At 41.7% G+C, this 16,350-nt stretch overlaps 3 protein-coding genes across 3 annotated transcripts; 1 reads left to right on the plus strand and 2 right to left on the minus strand.

The window, feature by feature from the left end:
* Positions 1 to 1,201: 1,201 nt before the first annotated feature.
* On the minus strand, positions 1,202 to 4,208 carry LOC311268431 (uncharacterized protein). The gene is made up of 7 exons (XM_084372089.1): positions 4,109 to 4,208; positions 2,766 to 2,912; positions 2,493 to 2,678; positions 2,289 to 2,394; positions 2,003 to 2,156; positions 1,774 to 1,915; positions 1,202 to 1,655 (listed from the first exon to the last, which is right to left on the minus strand). The coding sequence occupies exons 1-7, from the start codon at positions 4,174 to 4,176 to the stop codon at positions 1,550 to 1,552; spliced, it is 909 nt and encodes a 302-aa protein (XP_084228215.1). The 5' UTR covers positions 4,177 to 4,208; the 3' UTR covers positions 1,202 to 1,549.
* Positions 4,209 to 4,219: 11 nt separating this feature from the next.
* On the plus strand, positions 4,220 to 7,958 carry LOC311268430 (uncharacterized protein). Its single transcript, XM_084372088.1, has 4 exons — positions 4,220 to 4,374; positions 5,474 to 6,154; positions 6,313 to 6,426; positions 6,634 to 7,958. The coding sequence occupies exons 2-4, from the start codon at positions 5,513 to 5,515 to the stop codon at positions 7,564 to 7,566; spliced, it is 1,689 nt and encodes a 562-aa protein (XP_084228214.1). The 5' UTR covers positions 4,220 to 4,374; positions 5,474 to 5,512; the 3' UTR covers positions 7,567 to 7,958.
* Positions 7,959 to 8,069: 111 nt separating this feature from the next.
* LOC311268503 (cytochrome P450 2K1-like) lies at positions 8,070 to 13,989 on the minus strand (the record flags this gene model as incomplete). The annotated part of the gene is made up of 9 exons (XM_084372182.1): positions 8,070 to 8,652; positions 8,737 to 8,878; positions 9,877 to 10,058; positions 11,660 to 11,801; positions 12,149 to 12,328; positions 12,731 to 12,891; positions 13,103 to 13,252; positions 13,575 to 13,731; positions 13,804 to 13,989. The coding sequence occupies 9 exons, from the start codon at positions 13,987 to 13,989 to the stop codon at positions 8,465 to 8,467; spliced, it is 1,488 nt and encodes a 495-aa protein (XP_084228308.1). The 3' UTR covers positions 8,070 to 8,464.
* Between the last annotated feature and the right edge of the window lie 2,361 nt (positions 13,990 to 16,350).

Below are 16,350 nucleotides of genomic sequence, written 5' to 3' on the forward strand. Positions count from 1 at the left end.
TGCCTTTTGCGGGTGTTTTCACTTGTGGCTGATTTGACCCGTGCTCAGGTTTAAAGTGGGCGAGGTCAACAAACTCCATGTACCAATTGGGTCTAATCAACCAAAGCTCAAGAATCAAAAACAAGACTCCAGACTGCCAAACTTCCAGTGGCTTCACACAAATAGAAATAAAGGAGGAAGAGTGAGAGGAGGAGGAGGAGGAGGTCAAGCCAATATTTTGAACTCTAACAATGTGACAGTATCAACTCGAATCACAGACTGACTGGGAAACTGACTGGGTTGTGATGTCAGCACAGTTTGAGCTCATTGGACAGACAAATATGCACTTCATCTTATTCTGATACAATTATTATGTCAATTTACTGTATTGCAATGTATTTAATGGTACATGTAATAGACCCTTTTCATAGCAGACTGTGACTTGTCAAAGCCAGACACACACAGGCATTTCTTAAGTTAATGATGGCTGCATTCCATGTAGTTGAGCTTGCTCCAGGGCTCTGGTGTTGTTAATGCTCACTCACTCACTGACATGCCTTACTTGGATACTTAATGGTTTGGAACCATCGTTAACGTTAATGGTCACACCTGTTGTTCCTGCTTTGACAAGGGAAATGTCTGCAGTGAAAAAGGTCAAGAGGGTGAATGGTGTCTGTCACAGCCACTCCGCCCCGCTTTCACTTCTTTCTGCACTATATAACATGGTTCTGGGTGCAGTGCTTCCTTGTGGAGTTTTGACAAAATGATTAACTGTTACCAGATTGGTCTTGTAAGATTTAAGAAAAATGAGTCATGGATACAGGAAATGTGTTCATACCATTGGGAGAAACTGTAAAAACATTTCAGAACCATGTATGCTGGCTCACCTATCTGTCATAAATCAAAGACATGTTCAGATGATCCACTATCCAGTAAATGTTACAGCTGCGGTGAGGAAGCAATTACTGTACTGTACTAGGTGGACACACATTACGGGGCAAATGTGATTAGCAAGTGTTGCTATTGAATTGTGAGCATATCTGCTGTTTATTCTTTTAGGTTGATACTCATTTGAAAGTATGGCAGACACATTCAATATTAATGTGAGCTGCAGACATTACATAAGGGGAAGTTGAGCAAACAAAGCTGAACCAAGAAGCTTTACAGTGAAGGCCTTTGAGAGTCTTCACAAGACTGTGACAAACTGAACCCACACACTGTACATGTTTCAATGTTTTTATTTTTCAAAATGTCTAAAAATTCAATACGTGGTAAAAAGAAGTTACACTTTAAAAGAAACATTTGTAGATCTCAGTGGAGTCCAAACACAGCCCGAAAAAACACAAACACAGAACTAAATTTCAGGATCGACTCAACACAAAATATGAAAAGAAACTCACATTTGCACAAAGAGAAAAAACACGTCGACTTTCTACATGCAGGCAGGTGTTTGTGTTGGCTACAATGTAAATGGATTTGTTTGTCAGTCCACGAGGTCTGGAGAACAGGAACTTCAGCTGTTTAGAGAGGCTCTAAGAGATCACTTGGTATCAGGAGGCAGGGAACTCGTCTATCTTGAGGAGTTAGAGCTGGAACGGGAGCGGTGGCGCCTGCGACCAGGAGATCTGGAGCGAGACCGACGGCGCGCTGGGGACCGCCTCCTCGGGGAGCGGGACCTGCAAGAACATACAAGTTTTTTTTTAAAAGCTGTTGTGGCGGGAAAAATTAATAGACCAGATGCTCTGAAAAATCTAACTGTTGGCCATAGTTACTGATACTAAATCATCAATGTACCTTCTTCTCATGCGTGGTGGAGTGCGACGCCACATAGGCGGCGGCGGTGGCATTCTGCGAGGAGGAGAAGGTCTACGAGGTGGAGGACGGACTCGTTGAGTCAGCACAGCAGATGCAGTGATTTCCTGGCCGTCAATCTGACCTATAAAAAAAAAGTACCAGATGATTTTCAACACATATGTTCAGTGTAATCCTGTAAAACAACAGACTGAAGCATAATTCCTCCTACCTCCGTCCATATATTTGAGGGCCTTCTGGGCCTCCTCGGGGGTCTCAAACTCCACGTAAGCAGAGCCTCTGGACAGGTGTGGGTGTAGTCTGTCCATTGGCATTTCAACCATTTTGATTTTGCCGTAAGTGGAAAAGATCTCCTGGATGTGGTCCTGCGCAAGAAAGACACAGTATGTTTATCCCGACAATATTCACAGGAGACTTTGATTTTCTGTGAAGGACGATCGGTTCATAATACATAAAATCAACTGCTGACAACAATGAAAAGCCTGTCTTCAGCTGACCTTGGTGACATTTCTGGTCAATCGCCCTAAATGAACTTTAGTTGGTTTTGGGCTCGGGCTTCTTTTCCTTCGCTCCTTGTCATCTCCCCTCTTCTGTGTTTTAGACCTGCAGAATCACAAACAAAACTTTGATTAACTTCACACTCAAACAAGTAACACTTCAAGACAGCACAGTGTGTAATAAATACTGGTTAAGCGACTTACGCTGAGCGGGAGCGTCGGCGGTTGTCATGGCGTCGACGGCTGGGGCTGGGGGAGCCTGAGGAGCTAGAAGAGGAGGAGGAACGAGAGCTCGAAGAACCAGAGCGGCTGGAACCAGATGAGCTGGAACCGCTTGAGGAGCCTGAGCTGGAACCAGAGCTGCTGCTTGAAGTAGAGCTAGATCTGGACCTGGGGGACAAAATACACATTTTGTGAGGCTGATTTTGTCAGTAATATATACGAAAATAATATTACAAGGTAAGTTAGAAATCAAACCTGCTGCTGCTGCTGCCAGTAGAAGCACTGCGGCGTTTCCTCACTTTATCCCGTCCTCTCTCCTTGTCTCCTTCCTTGGTACCAGTCTTGTCTTTGCCTCTGTCTTTTGTCTTTTCCTCCTCTTTCCGCTTCGTGGGTGATGGTGCCCTAGAGTCAGAGGCAAGCTGCTGTTACTTTGAGATCATATATGCTGTGATGCCGTAGAGCTGCAACTAAAGACGGGCAATATATCCTTCAGATAGTATCATATTTTTGGGCTGTATCGCGATACATGATATATACATCTCCTCAAAAGCCATTCATTGCACACTAGGCATAGGCAGATATTTTCACCAAAAACCTTGATATCATATTGTAATAATATTATAAGGATGACTGCTACAAAACATGAAAACAATGACATCAATCAAATTAAATAATCAGTAACTGGTCGACTAAGTTTAGGAAATTACATTACAGTAAAGTGACCTTTAAAACCTGGTGGAGAAATCACACGGCTCAATATCACAGTACTAGGATATAAAAACATCTAAAATGTATACAGTAGTCTCATATCATGATAAAAGTATACATCGTATATATTGCAATATGACCACTTTTCTGATAATTTGGGCTGGAAACACACGCTAATGTCTTTAAATACCCACGTTAACCTACCAGCAGTCCCAAACCCAGATATATTTACTCTGACACGAAGCAGGATTGACTTCAGAAAGAAGAAGCAAAACATCTGAGAAGTTGGAACCAACCTTAAATCAATAAATAAGACATGTGGCTAATAAATGACTGAAATCATGAATCACATCGATATTGTTGGCCACCAATTTAATTTGCTCTGGACCTAAACTAATTGTATCATGAACATGATCCAGTGTGTGCTTACCTTACAGACACAATGGAGTAAACGTCCAGAGCAGCTAGGTTATAGTGGCTGTGTGTAAACAGACCTCAACACCTAGCACGACTGAGCAAATCGGAGCTAATCTGCCGCAATGATGCTAGAATTGCACGGCTAACGTTATTTGCATTTAAAGAAATACTGGTTGGTTAAATGTTATTGTATTAGGAGTCCATGTTAATATTACTACAGTTGCCACTGAAATATCTCACACTAATGAACTTTACAGCAGATAACTGCTCTCAGACTCAATTCCGCCGCCATTTATTTTCATTCAACTGACTCCTCAAAACAAGAGCCGCGGAGGAAGCCGTTTGTCGAGTACAGCTCGATCCATGAAGCACACACACGGTTGTAAAAGGTGACCCTACCGTAGTATATGATTACAATAAACACTGAAGTCGAAACTAGCTGGATTGCAATCGAAAAAGACGACAAAACTTACATATCTTTCCAGCGAGGTTGCTTCACGCACTTGCGGCCTGAGAAGACGTCGCTCCGTGATGACGACATAGCGGAAGTTACGTATCCATCTGAGCGCCACTTACAACTCATTTGTTTATTTATGTTGTCGATAAAAAAATGTGAGTGTATGTGTGGATGTCTGTATCGTAGCTATGCAAGGACTACGTGTCTCTTCACGGTTCGTGAAATGATTTAACCGAATAGGAAGCAACTATCGATCTTCCCGCTCGTCGACGAGGAAGCCAGGTGAGCGTTTTACTTTATAACGTCGGTGTGCTAGCTGTTGTCGTTAGCTAGCTCTGCCAACATCAGATAGTTAGCTGTTACAGGTTACTGAACTGCAGCGTATTCCTGCCACCACGACGAAAAATATTCTTTAAAAGTAATCCAATACGAACGTATATTTATGATAACCATTAACCACCTCGTCTGATTACTGACTTAATAAGCAAATATATGCGGCGACAGAAAAATTAATCAGTTAGGATCTAGTTCTTTCATGTGTTGATCAGTATTTATTTTATAGGCTTCTTGTTTGTTGATATATGTTGGTACTGTATAATAACAAGTATGCGTATTGATATAACGTGACAACGCAACGTATTCATCAAGGAAATTCGTTATTAAAGGGTAACTCCATGAATTGTACACATTAAACTGTGTTTACATGTCTTGGGGAGTACTACTGCACATGTGAACAAGCTGTAAAGAGCCTTTTGTGGCTCAAGAGGAAGCTGCATGTAATCTGATCACTCAATGGTTAAGTTGCATTGTGGGTAATGTAGGTGCCAGGTTTTGATGGCAGTCCACTGGTCTAGCGTGTAGACTATAACACTGTTGGATTTATTTGTTTCACAACACTATGTAAACTATGTTTTTAAAGGTCTTCTATAAATAAAGTTATTATTATTATTATTATTATTATTACGGACAGTTTGCAGTGCAGCAGAACCACAACTATTGCTTTATTTACTTCAAGCATTCTTCTTCTTCTTCTTCTTTCGAAAACTGGAGCTCATATTACCCACAATGCAATTAAACAACTGAGTATCATCGATGGTGGCAATTTATCAGATTATATGCAGCTTCCTCTTGAGGCACAGAACACTATATTCTACCGTTTTAACATATGAAGTAGTACTCCCCATGACCTGAAGACACACTTTAATGTATAAAATTGGTGGAGTTACCCTTTAATTAAAAACAGGGAACAAATGAATAAAGGATCCCTTGAGAAACTAAGCAGATTCACTTTGTAATGTTAGCAGCTATCAACTGCTGCATGAACATCTGATTTTTAAACACCAAGTGTTGTTAACAGTTTTATTATGTGAATCTTTTATAGATTAACAGTCAAACCCGACTACCTCTGGAGTGAGACACCATGGGTCGACTGGATGATGCCGCAAAACACAAAGTGGTGGAGCTGCGGAAGGCTGGTCTGAGTTTCCGTAAGATCAAAGCTGTGCTGGAGCTGGAAAACATCAAGGTGTCTGCCCAGGCCATCTACCTGTTCCTGAGGGAGTTTCAAGGCAGGCCGCCAGGGAGGGTGAGGCCCATGGAGGCTGGAAGCAGCACATCACTAACACAGGTTCAACCTCGAGCGGCGGCAATACAAGAGAGCTGGAGTAACATTCATCTCCAAAACATTCTGCGGGAGGCACCTCACCATACTGGCTTCACAGCAGCTGCAAACTTTACCAAAAAGTCTTCCACAAATCCAGATACTGGTGCAAAGCCATCTAGGTCGGGGGAGATCAGTGGAGGCAGCAGAGCAGAACAGCAACACGAGAGAGATAGGGAAGAAAATGACATCCAGATTGTTAGTGTCACCTCTCTTGCACAGAATAGCCAACAAAGAAGCTCCCAGTCCGCTGTAACGAGGGCGGATGCTGCCACAGTGTCTTCCACACTAACAGCATCAGGAGCATGCATGAGGAGGAGAGTCACACCTTCTCCAGCCACCAATTCAATGCTGGCAGCTCGGAAGAGGATTTTGGATAAAGCACTGTCACACAGAATGAAGGTACCTACCTACACAATTTCTCCCATGTGAATACCAATCGTTGTTAGGATTGTTGTTTGTAATTATTGTTTACAAAAGCACAAAAGCTGTGTAATTTGTTGAATATCATGAATAAAAAATCCATTTTCATTTAACTTGCATACATTGTTTTTCAACAGTCATTCCACCAGGTGGCGTCATTGTTGAGGAGAGAGCACATGAGTGTCCAAGGTGCTGATTTGAGAAGTACAAGGCCACAAGCGCCTGAAACTTTTGATCTGACCACTGAAAAGGTGAGAAAGCAGCAAACCTCAAATACCATAAATGGCCTTAACCTTTATACGCCTTATTCATGAATGAAATTAATCTTTTAGATCGGTACACCGGATTCCTTAAGCCTGGCTAATTAAAAAAAAATTCTCATTTCACGTTAATAACATTGCACTATAACTTTTCAATAGTTTTTCACTATTTTCATGATTTTTGTTTATGTTGCATAGACTGTTATGGAAAGTCAGCCTGGAGACGGCATAGGCCCCAGGCGTTTTCTCACCCAGAGACCAGGTCTGTCTGTCCGTTCCCTTCACACTCTCCCTCGGGTTGGCGTTCGTCTTCCTAACCGGTCGCCATCACCTTTAACATCCTCAGCTCCTGGGGTTGCTGTCATCCGTCTACAGACCCCTGGAGGCCAAGGCACCACTCGTAGTGAGGGAAACCCGAGCCCCCAGCAGGCAGTCCAGGACACCGGAGGGAGAGGTGGACTGCAGGATCAGATTCAAACCCTGAGCTCTGAGATGCGCAGCTTGGGTCTGGCTGTGAAGATGTTGGTGGAGCAGCAGTGCCGTCTTGAGAGGGAGCAGGCGCAGCAGACACACATTCAGAAGCAGATCCTCAGCACTCTACAGGGCTTTGCCTCCAAACTGGGAGGTTGTAGCAGTGTTCAACAGCAGCACAATAAAACTCCATCACCTTCTGCATTGTCCTCAGCTTCTGCGTCGACTTCCTTCAGCCAAGACACCTTCAACTTCAGTCAGGGCACGTACACTCAGTGTAGTCAAACCCAGCCAAGCTACAGCTCTTTAGAGAGTTTAGAAAATGTCGAGGCCTTTAAACTGCCAGGACTTAGCCCCTCAAGCATGAATGGGTTTCCACCATGTAGCAATGCAGAGAACCTCCCACTTACTCACACTCCCCCTCAAACACAAGCTTATGCAGCCGCTTACCCGCAGCAAAACAGTCAAACACTCATACCACCCTTCACACAGTCCTTTGTCTCTTCATACAGCCAGTCACATTCTCAGACTTTTAGAGGATCAGAGAGTAAAACATCGGATTTCCCAAGCAGCTGCTCATTGAGGACCATGCAGGACTGCAGCGTGTCCACCCAGCCACAGGATCAACAGATCAATATCATCAAAGTGGAAGGACCTTAAAGGCCTTCAGAGCGTTGTGGGACCTTAAGGGCTTGGATGTGCTTTTTTTAAATCACGTTATAAAACTTATTTAAGACAGATGCTTTTACAATGAAAACATAACGTAGCATTTCTTAAATTAATTTTGTGTACAATACAAGAGAATACTCAGCAATAGAATAAAGAGATTACAGTGATTTAGAAGTGTGTTCATGATTTGTCTTTATTATAGGCAATGATTACAAAAGTAGAGAAAATGTTGTGTGTAGGCACTTTGTCGTTGTTTTTAAGAGCACTTGTTTATTTTGTATCTATTATTTTTGTATTTCTAGGACTGGCATTACGAACTGTTAGCTTTCATACCTCTATGCTAACTGATGAACAAAATAAAGGATTGGTTATGATCCAAAGCATCTCAAACGTGTAAGACAGTGTGTGAGAAGTGTACACATTGAAAAGTGTTCCATAAAGATCATGTTATCTGATAATATATCATTAAAGAATAGTTTTAGTATTTCTTAGGGCTACAGGATATGGTTGAAAAACCATTACAATAATAATCATTATGATAGGTTGGAATAATCATTTTTGCATCACAATTTTCATTTTCACCCAAAAAAAAAGAAAAGATTAAAGTCATGACAATTGGGACATTTGTTGGGTTCTTCATCAAACAAACATGTTTCTTTAAATCTGGAGAACAAGATTTGAAGGCTAGGACATCTGCACCACTACAATATTTCATTATAATGATGATTTGTCACACATTTGACTTTTTCTAAAGGTGCAGTTCATCTCATGATTTGCACTGGAAGAATTAAATGTAAGAGTTGAAGTATAATCTATAACCAGATCCACTGCAACTAAACTACGATAAATTGTTGGTTTTGTTGGTTCATGTCAGCTTTGGTCATGTTTGTCAAACCCTGCTGATGGCACAGAGCTCATGAGGCAAAGGGGTGCGGGAAAAGGCTCCAACCAGGGTCAGATCCAGTTCGTCCTCCTTAACTCCAGGTGGAGGAGTAAAACGAAAATGCTGGAGGAGGGAGGTGAAGAAGAGAAACAGCTCAGTCCGGGCCAGGCTCTCCCCCACACAAACCCTTGCGCCTGAAACAAAGCAGGGAAATTCACATCTTTAATCAAATGTGTTCTTTCAAATATCTTGGTGATAGTCAATAAAAACACAATTACCTGCAGAGAATGGTAGAAAAGCGTCTCTCTTTCTAAATTTCCCCTCCTTATTGAGGAAATGTGCTGGATAGAAAATGTTAGGCTTTTCCCATTCTTCTTCATCTTTAAGAGCAGTTGATATCAGGCAAAGCACTGCAGTCCCCTGAAATGTGTTTTAAATGTAGATGATAACATGTTTTAAGGTTGTAAATGGATTTTATCCTCTAAAAAACATCAATCTAAGTCCCTACTGTGAGACAAACCAATTCTCACTTGAAATTGAAGATTAGTTAAAGCTGCTGTTATAAATTAAAATACGTATGAAATGGCTTTATATTCCAACATTAATCACTGGTGTAAAGTGCTTGGTCAGTAAGCCATGTCTCTCTTCCCCCTGCTCATGCAGTAAAAAAGAAACTTCCTGCTATCCCTGCCCGGTCGTGGGTTGCTGCTATGTCTGGTGATTTTTGCTGTGTGTTCATGTGGTGACATAGAGACAGACAGGGAGTTATAAAGATGACGACACTTAGAGCAGCTTTAATAGATCAATAGCTAAAATTTTCGACTTTGGTGAATGACATTTAACCATGATACCATACACAAGTATAAAGGAAACACGTCTGTTATGGTCTTGTGAATAGTGACATGTGAATATAGTTGGTCATTGCAAACAATATGGCTCAGCCAGGAAGACTAAAATAAGGGAGGTAATAAATACCAGTGGGGGCTTGTCAATAGGGGGCGCACATGAAGAAGAATAATATGGACCTTTATTTTGCTTTCCCTGCCTCCTTTTTCAAACCAGGATGGACCATGGATCCAGTTAGGTATGACTGATTTAAAGCACTTTGCAGAAAAAAGTGAACAAGCTAAGCGCCACATGGAAAATGCTTTGCGTCTTGGCATGTTTGGTAGAGTAAACATTGCCGCTCAGCTAGATGAAGGCTACAGGATAGGGATCTGAAGACAACAAGGAGGCAGACAAATATCACTGTTCCAAGCAGAGTATTTTTATTTTAATGTATTTAAATACACTGCTGTGACGTACCAGTAGGGTGCTTTGGCGCGTCCTACTGGTGATATATGGTTATAGCACATCTTTCTGACTTTTACCCCCCAAAAAGTAAAGTAGAAGTAGTTGACAGTGAACAGTTGTTTTACCTTCTTGATGAAGTAGCCCTGGAAGGTGACATCTCGGGAGGTGCAATGTGGAATTGTGGGGATAACAGTGATCATTCTCTGTACTTCATGGATGACAGCATTGGAGTATGGCAGGTTCTTCCTGTCCTCTACCTTGACCTGACGGCTTCCTACGACCCTGCTCAACTCCTCTTGGACCTGGTCTTTGAGATGCAGGGTGAGGAATAGCTGATGAGCATGTTATACAATGAATGAGAGTACAGTTTTTTCGGGACTTGTGGATGGAGTGGGAGTTGTGGTAGGGCCTCAAACAAGCGAATCAGTGCACATAAAGAGAACCAGGAAAGAGAGATAGAAAGATCCTTGAGCCTGTCACTGTAGTATCCATGATTTCCATTTGCAACCTTTTATCAATCATACACCAGTTAGCCACAACATTAAAAAGACCTGCAGGTGACATGTATATCGTTGATCACCTCGTTACAATGCAAAGTTCTGCTTGGAAACCTTGGCTGCTGGCATACATGTCAAATACACTTAACACATACCGTCCAACCAAACACCATTGCAAACCAACTACAGCCCCTCATGGCAACAGCACTTCTCGATGGCAGTGCCCCCCTTAGCAGTGCAACAGTACAACCTGCTATACCACAAAGATTGCAAAGGAATTGTACGAGGAATGTGACAAAGAGCTCAAAGCATAAACCTGGCTTTCAAAGTAGCCTTTGGAAGCCAGGTTGATGCTGGAACAAGTACGATCCATAGAGACCCTGCCCTGCAACCCAAAGGACTCAAGGATTCGCTGCCAGCACCCTGGTGCCTGAGACCACAGGTCACCAAAGATGTTCTGTGTCCACGCCAATGGATCAGAATCAAGTACGATCAGTGGTGGACTTTGAAAGCCAGGTGATGACTTGAGGTCACGTTCCTCCACGGATCCCAATCTGATCGTGCATACCTCAGCAGTTTTCACAGTATGGTAAGGCGCATCATCCTGCTGAGAGACCACTGTCATTGGGGAGTGCCTGACCTTTAAGGCGTGTGCTTAGTTGCCTGCAGGGTTTGGGGGTTTAAGTGTGTCAAGACCCAAGGTTTCCCAGCAGAACATTGCATTGTTAAGAGATGATCAATGTTAATCACTTCACCAGTCAGCACCTTTAATGTTGTGGCTGATCGGTGTATACCTGACTAGAGGTCGCTATATTAGTGAGCGTGGTGTCAAAAAGTGCTGCTTAATTATAACAGTTTGTTTATCCGCAGTCTGGGGTCTTCCTTTTTGGAATAACAAATACAGACTACCATGACCTGGTGGTATGGAGAAGTATTTGTTCTCACACAGTTGGCCGTGTCCAAGTGCAGCTTTTTAACAGAGACAAAAGGGACTTTCAGAGGTGATGCAACAGCAACAGCCTTCATCGCCACTAGTTTTTTAATGTTGGTTTGGTGTGTCTGGGCACTTTAAGGACCTGCAGCATTTTCCCTACTAGAAGAAGGGCCAAATGGAAAACTGTCTATTTCACCAGTGTATGTGGTGAAGAGGCTGGGACTTATTGCTGCTATCACAACCCGTGTAGCTTTCTGAGGAAAGTCTTCCTCTACATTATAGCTATTTCTAATACCAGTTGGGCAAACCAGGGTTTGCAGGTTGTTGTAAGGTGTAAGTTGTCTCACTCACAAGCAGTGCAGTTGTGCTAAACATGGTTTTACAAATGAGAATATTAGTCTTGAAGAAACAAGTCTTGAATCAATACATGTTTTAGGAAATATTTCTCAGAAAATATGTGTTCATTGTGTTCCTTACCTTGTATTTTTGGGTACTTGGCCATGAGCAGCAAGCCATATTTAAGAGTAGATGACGTAGTGTCGGTGCCAGCAGCAAAAAGGTTGATAACAGTCACCACTAGGTTTTCTTCATTGTAGTGAGAATTCATAATCCCAGATGCCTTGCAAGTGATGAAACGAGTAAAATGTGGGTTGTAATGGAGAGTAAGTAATACAATTACTTCTTTGACTACTACTTACGGGTTCCTTCTGGTACTTAAAGTTAGGTACAAGAAAACAAGGGAGTAACAGGTTGGGTATTTCAGAGGAAAGGACAGAAATTATACTGTAAGTACTTAGTAGGCACAGACTAAAGTACCTAGGCATGACACAATTTTCAGTTCTTATGTATTAAGAACTCTTCTCCCCTTTTTACCCTCTAATTACACAATAATATTAGGGGTGTGGACTGCATTATGAAGTATCAACTCTTCACCCCTTGTTACCATGTAATTACACAGTACTGTACCTCAAGGCGTATCTTGCGGGCCAGAAAGGTATCCACCACACCTCTGCACATCTGTGGATTAAGGGTGTCCTGTAAACCCTTGATCAGCTTTGTAATGTCTCTCCTGTTAGCAAGCGAATTCTTCATCAGTTGCTTTCGGGCTCCAAGCCAATTGAACAGCCGTGGAAAGAGGTTATATAGCTGTTAAACAATCAGGGATCGTACGCTGATTAAAAGTAGCATTATATGACAACTGTATACTGGTTTTATTTTATATAAAATGATGACATTATACTTAAGTTCCATATGGAGTACTGGGAAATTGACCTTAATGCTTGCCCAGTGCTCCAGAGGAGATGGTACCTCCTCGTTCAGTTAAATTACTCTCCCTGTCTGTCATTCATTCACACAACTGGATGTGTTCTTTCAATCTGTCATGCATTCCTTTGTTTCTGCCCCTCATGTAACACTCAGCCTCCAGACCTTTGTGAATGATCAACTCCATATTTTTCTTAATGATAGACAGTTTGCCCCTGTCCTAAAACGAACTGACATAAACAGGGTCAGTTGAGTTAGCACTGGATTTTAACTGTAGATCATCACCTGTACTGAAGCACAGCCCATTAGTTGAGTATTTTTACGAGCCCGTTCCACCGTAGATCTGAACATTGGGTCATCATATTCAAATCTGTTGCCATAGACAATATTAGAGATGACATTGGAGACAGCAAAGCTCAGTGGTTGGGCAGTGTCAAAGGCTTTACCTAAAAGAGAAAAAGTTAAGTGGTTTCATTGACCTAACTCCACACCGTTTAAACTTTGGATCATCAGTTTCAACTCTGTTGCTATAGATAGTTGTAGTTTGGACAGCACAGTTCACTGGTAGATTTAAATTAAAGGCTTTGCCTAAGAAAAAATAAAAAAATCTCATGTTTGCAAACAAACAAAACACCTAATATGCCAAACTTTGGTTACCATCTTTTTCTTTAAAATCATCAATCAGGTGTTGACTCTCTTCTATGATTTTTTCTTCGGAAGCTTTTTTGCCCATTCCAAAGTCTCTCAGGCTAGTCATTGCAAAATTCCTCATTTCTCTCCATGAGTCTCCATTGGCAAATACAATTCCTGCAGATGAGAAAGTTTTTTCATCTGATTATGAAATATAACATCCATTTAACATCAGTATTATGTGTGTGTGTGTGTGTGTGTGTGTGTGTGTGTGTGTGTGTGTGTGTGTGTATATATATATATATATATATATATACACACACACACTGCAGTTACAAAACGAGTCACTAGATGGCTGGTCCCCCGATGACGTCTCTCCTTATAAATTAATATATTTATATATATATGTATGTGTGTATATATGTTTATATATACATATTTAGTTAGTTAGTTGGTTACATGGCATAGTATATAAATGAAAATAAATTCAGTTCCTTACCGTGTGTTAATTTTAGGTCATTGATAATTGGGACAACGTCTCTCTCTGAAAAGGCATCACTGACCAGAGCCTGCTTGATGATCTTGTATCCTGCCAGCACGACAACTTTTTGGGGCCCAAGATGGATCGTGAATATGGGTCCATACTTCTTGGAGAGCTGAGATGAATGCCATCAAAAGCTGTCAGAACGCATAAAGAATTAAATTATATCAGATATACACTGGCTTACCTCATACAGCGTACTGTGGGGTGACTTGAGGTCCAGCAAATTGCCAAACACAGGCAGTGACCTGGGTCCTGGAGGCTCCTTTCTTTGACATCCAAAGCTAGGGAAAAATACAAACAAGGCTAGAAGGATCCCAATAGCGCACAGTATACTGGTTGTACTGGGTGACTGTAGAAAGAGGTTCTCCATTATAGTCACGCTTTTTAAGTGTCACACTGATAACAGGCTCAGGGAAAAAATGGATGTGCCCTACTTTTGTATCAGTTATCCTCTTTGATTCAAGGTGAAAGGATGAAATAAAACAATGAAGGAGGGAAAAGAAGAGCTCTAATTGGGCTGTGAGACACCATGTGACCCTACTCTGCTGACCAATTGCATTATAGTTTGCCACATACAGTGAAATCAGAAACTTCTGTTTAATTTGCTCCTTCACCCATTTCTGTGACCGGAGCTTTTGGTTAATCTACAACTGCTAGAACATAAATATATTGCAACAACCAGTTTAAAGGTTTGCTCTCAGCGATGGTGGTACCAGCTGGCCAGCTGATGTAGTGGAGCGAAGTGCTCAGGCTGGGGCGTGTGATCTGACCAGTGTTTGGAGGTAGATGGGTGCAGTTCAGTTGACGGCCTTGAAGGCCAGCACCATCGTATTGAATCAGATGCGGGCTGCAACAGGAAGCCATTTCTTTTCCAAAGCTACATGATGCCCCTGTAAAATCACCAATGGCCAACACCATAAAAGAGTCTATATACAAGTCAACTGTTCTGTATGTTGTACATGTAAATACTGGATGAATATGTGAACATGGTGTGGATGGACTATGTACATTATAGCATTATGTTCAGCGTGCAGGATTTAAAGTGATAGTGCATTTCAAACCGTAAAAATATACTCTATAGAAGCTGATGGACATTCTGGTGTGTTGTAGTGTTATTGAATGAGTGAGAAAGGTTTCCACAGTAAACGTAGTAATTTTGAGTGTGGTGATTGGAGGCAGTGTCATCTTCACAGTTTTCAGTGAGTTCAGCTCCAAGTGCAAATATGAAATAGGGAGTCACTGTTGTTCCACGTCTGAGCTGGTAAGCTGGCAGGACGGGACAGGGTTGTGATGTTTTAATGACTTGTCACGTGTGCGAACCACGACCTGGAGATTTACAAAGCAGTAGAAGAAGAACAGCGTCTGAAAAGACAACAAGGTCCAGTAGCTCCTTACCCTCCGAGAGATCTATAGCCATGAAACGGAGACAGTGAATGATCATTACCATGTTATGCCATTATTTAGAAGGCTCTACCTAACACATATATAAAACATTACACTTTACGCAGACGCTGTTGTGTTTTACATCACACCTCTTTTGCTTGTGGAAAGCTGGCACTTTCTTCATTTACGTTATTATGCCACCTTTGATTTGTCCAGTGTGGGGTCTTTGTTAAAGGATTATCGTGTTCACAGATCCTGAATGCAAAAGAGGAGTCAGTGGGGAAGGTTGAGGGTGTTGCAGTGAGTGCTGATATTTGTTTGGTGTCCGAGTATCAGACCTGCAGTAGAACACATTCAGGTCGGCAGCCAGTTGATGGCTTGGTTAGATAAAATAAACTTACAAGGGTTACCAAAAATACAGAAATAGAGAACATGCCTTGATCTCATGAACTTATCAAAAAAGATGAAATAATGAAGAAAAAACAAAAAGGAATAGACTTTTAATGCTGAATTTTAACACTAGGGGGAGACAAAGACCTACATAGAAAATCTTAATACAGTACAAGCTGTTACAGTTTTATTTGCTTTGTCCTTTTCAGAGTGTTGAATGAATGTATTGTTTGAACTCGTTGCTGACAGCAGTAAAGCAGTAAATGGTTTCTCTCCTCTGAATAATTCCCTTTTTTTGTGAGGTATATTATTTTATTATTTTCCATGAGACCAACCAACACATTCCTCCTTAGCAAGAAAAAACTTCCATCAATCATCTCAGTATTACAATCACATATGTTGGGCTAGTAATCCTTCACAACCAAGCCATGCCAAAAATAATAGCACAATAGTTTCCGGACATGGGTCTCTGTCCTGGATGTTCAGGATTCTGTCCCCACTTCTGTAGGGCCCATCTGGGCCGGACAAAGCTGCCAGAATTACACTGTAAACACTGGTTATTGTTGTTGTATGTGCAGAAGGTTACAGGAGGCACAAAACAAAAAAAAACGACTTATCGTGTCGTTGTTACATTCCAAATAAAAGTTTTCATCAACATTTTCAATAACGGAGACAGAAAAGGCTTTTCCCTTTACAGAAGATAAGAGAGCAACACATGTGACAAAGCATGCAGACTGAAGCAGAGCTCCTCCTCCTGTCAGTCACTCTCAGTTTCAGTGCTGTATTAAATTGCTCCTCCAGCACCTCCTCTCCTCATCCTCCAAAGCCTCTAATCTGTCAGCAGTAAGCTCACTTTCCAAGTTACAAGGCCATTCTCAGCACACACTGACAACATGCTGGGGACCCTCTGCACTCTCATCACTGCTCTAACATGTAAGGAGGCTGACTGACTGCAGCT

Source organism: Pagrus pagrus (assembly GCF_965226575.1).
Source record: "Pagrus pagrus genome assembly, chromosome: 13".
Lineage (NCBI taxonomy): Eukaryota > Metazoa > Chordata > Actinopteri > Spariformes > Sparidae > Pagrus > Pagrus pagrus.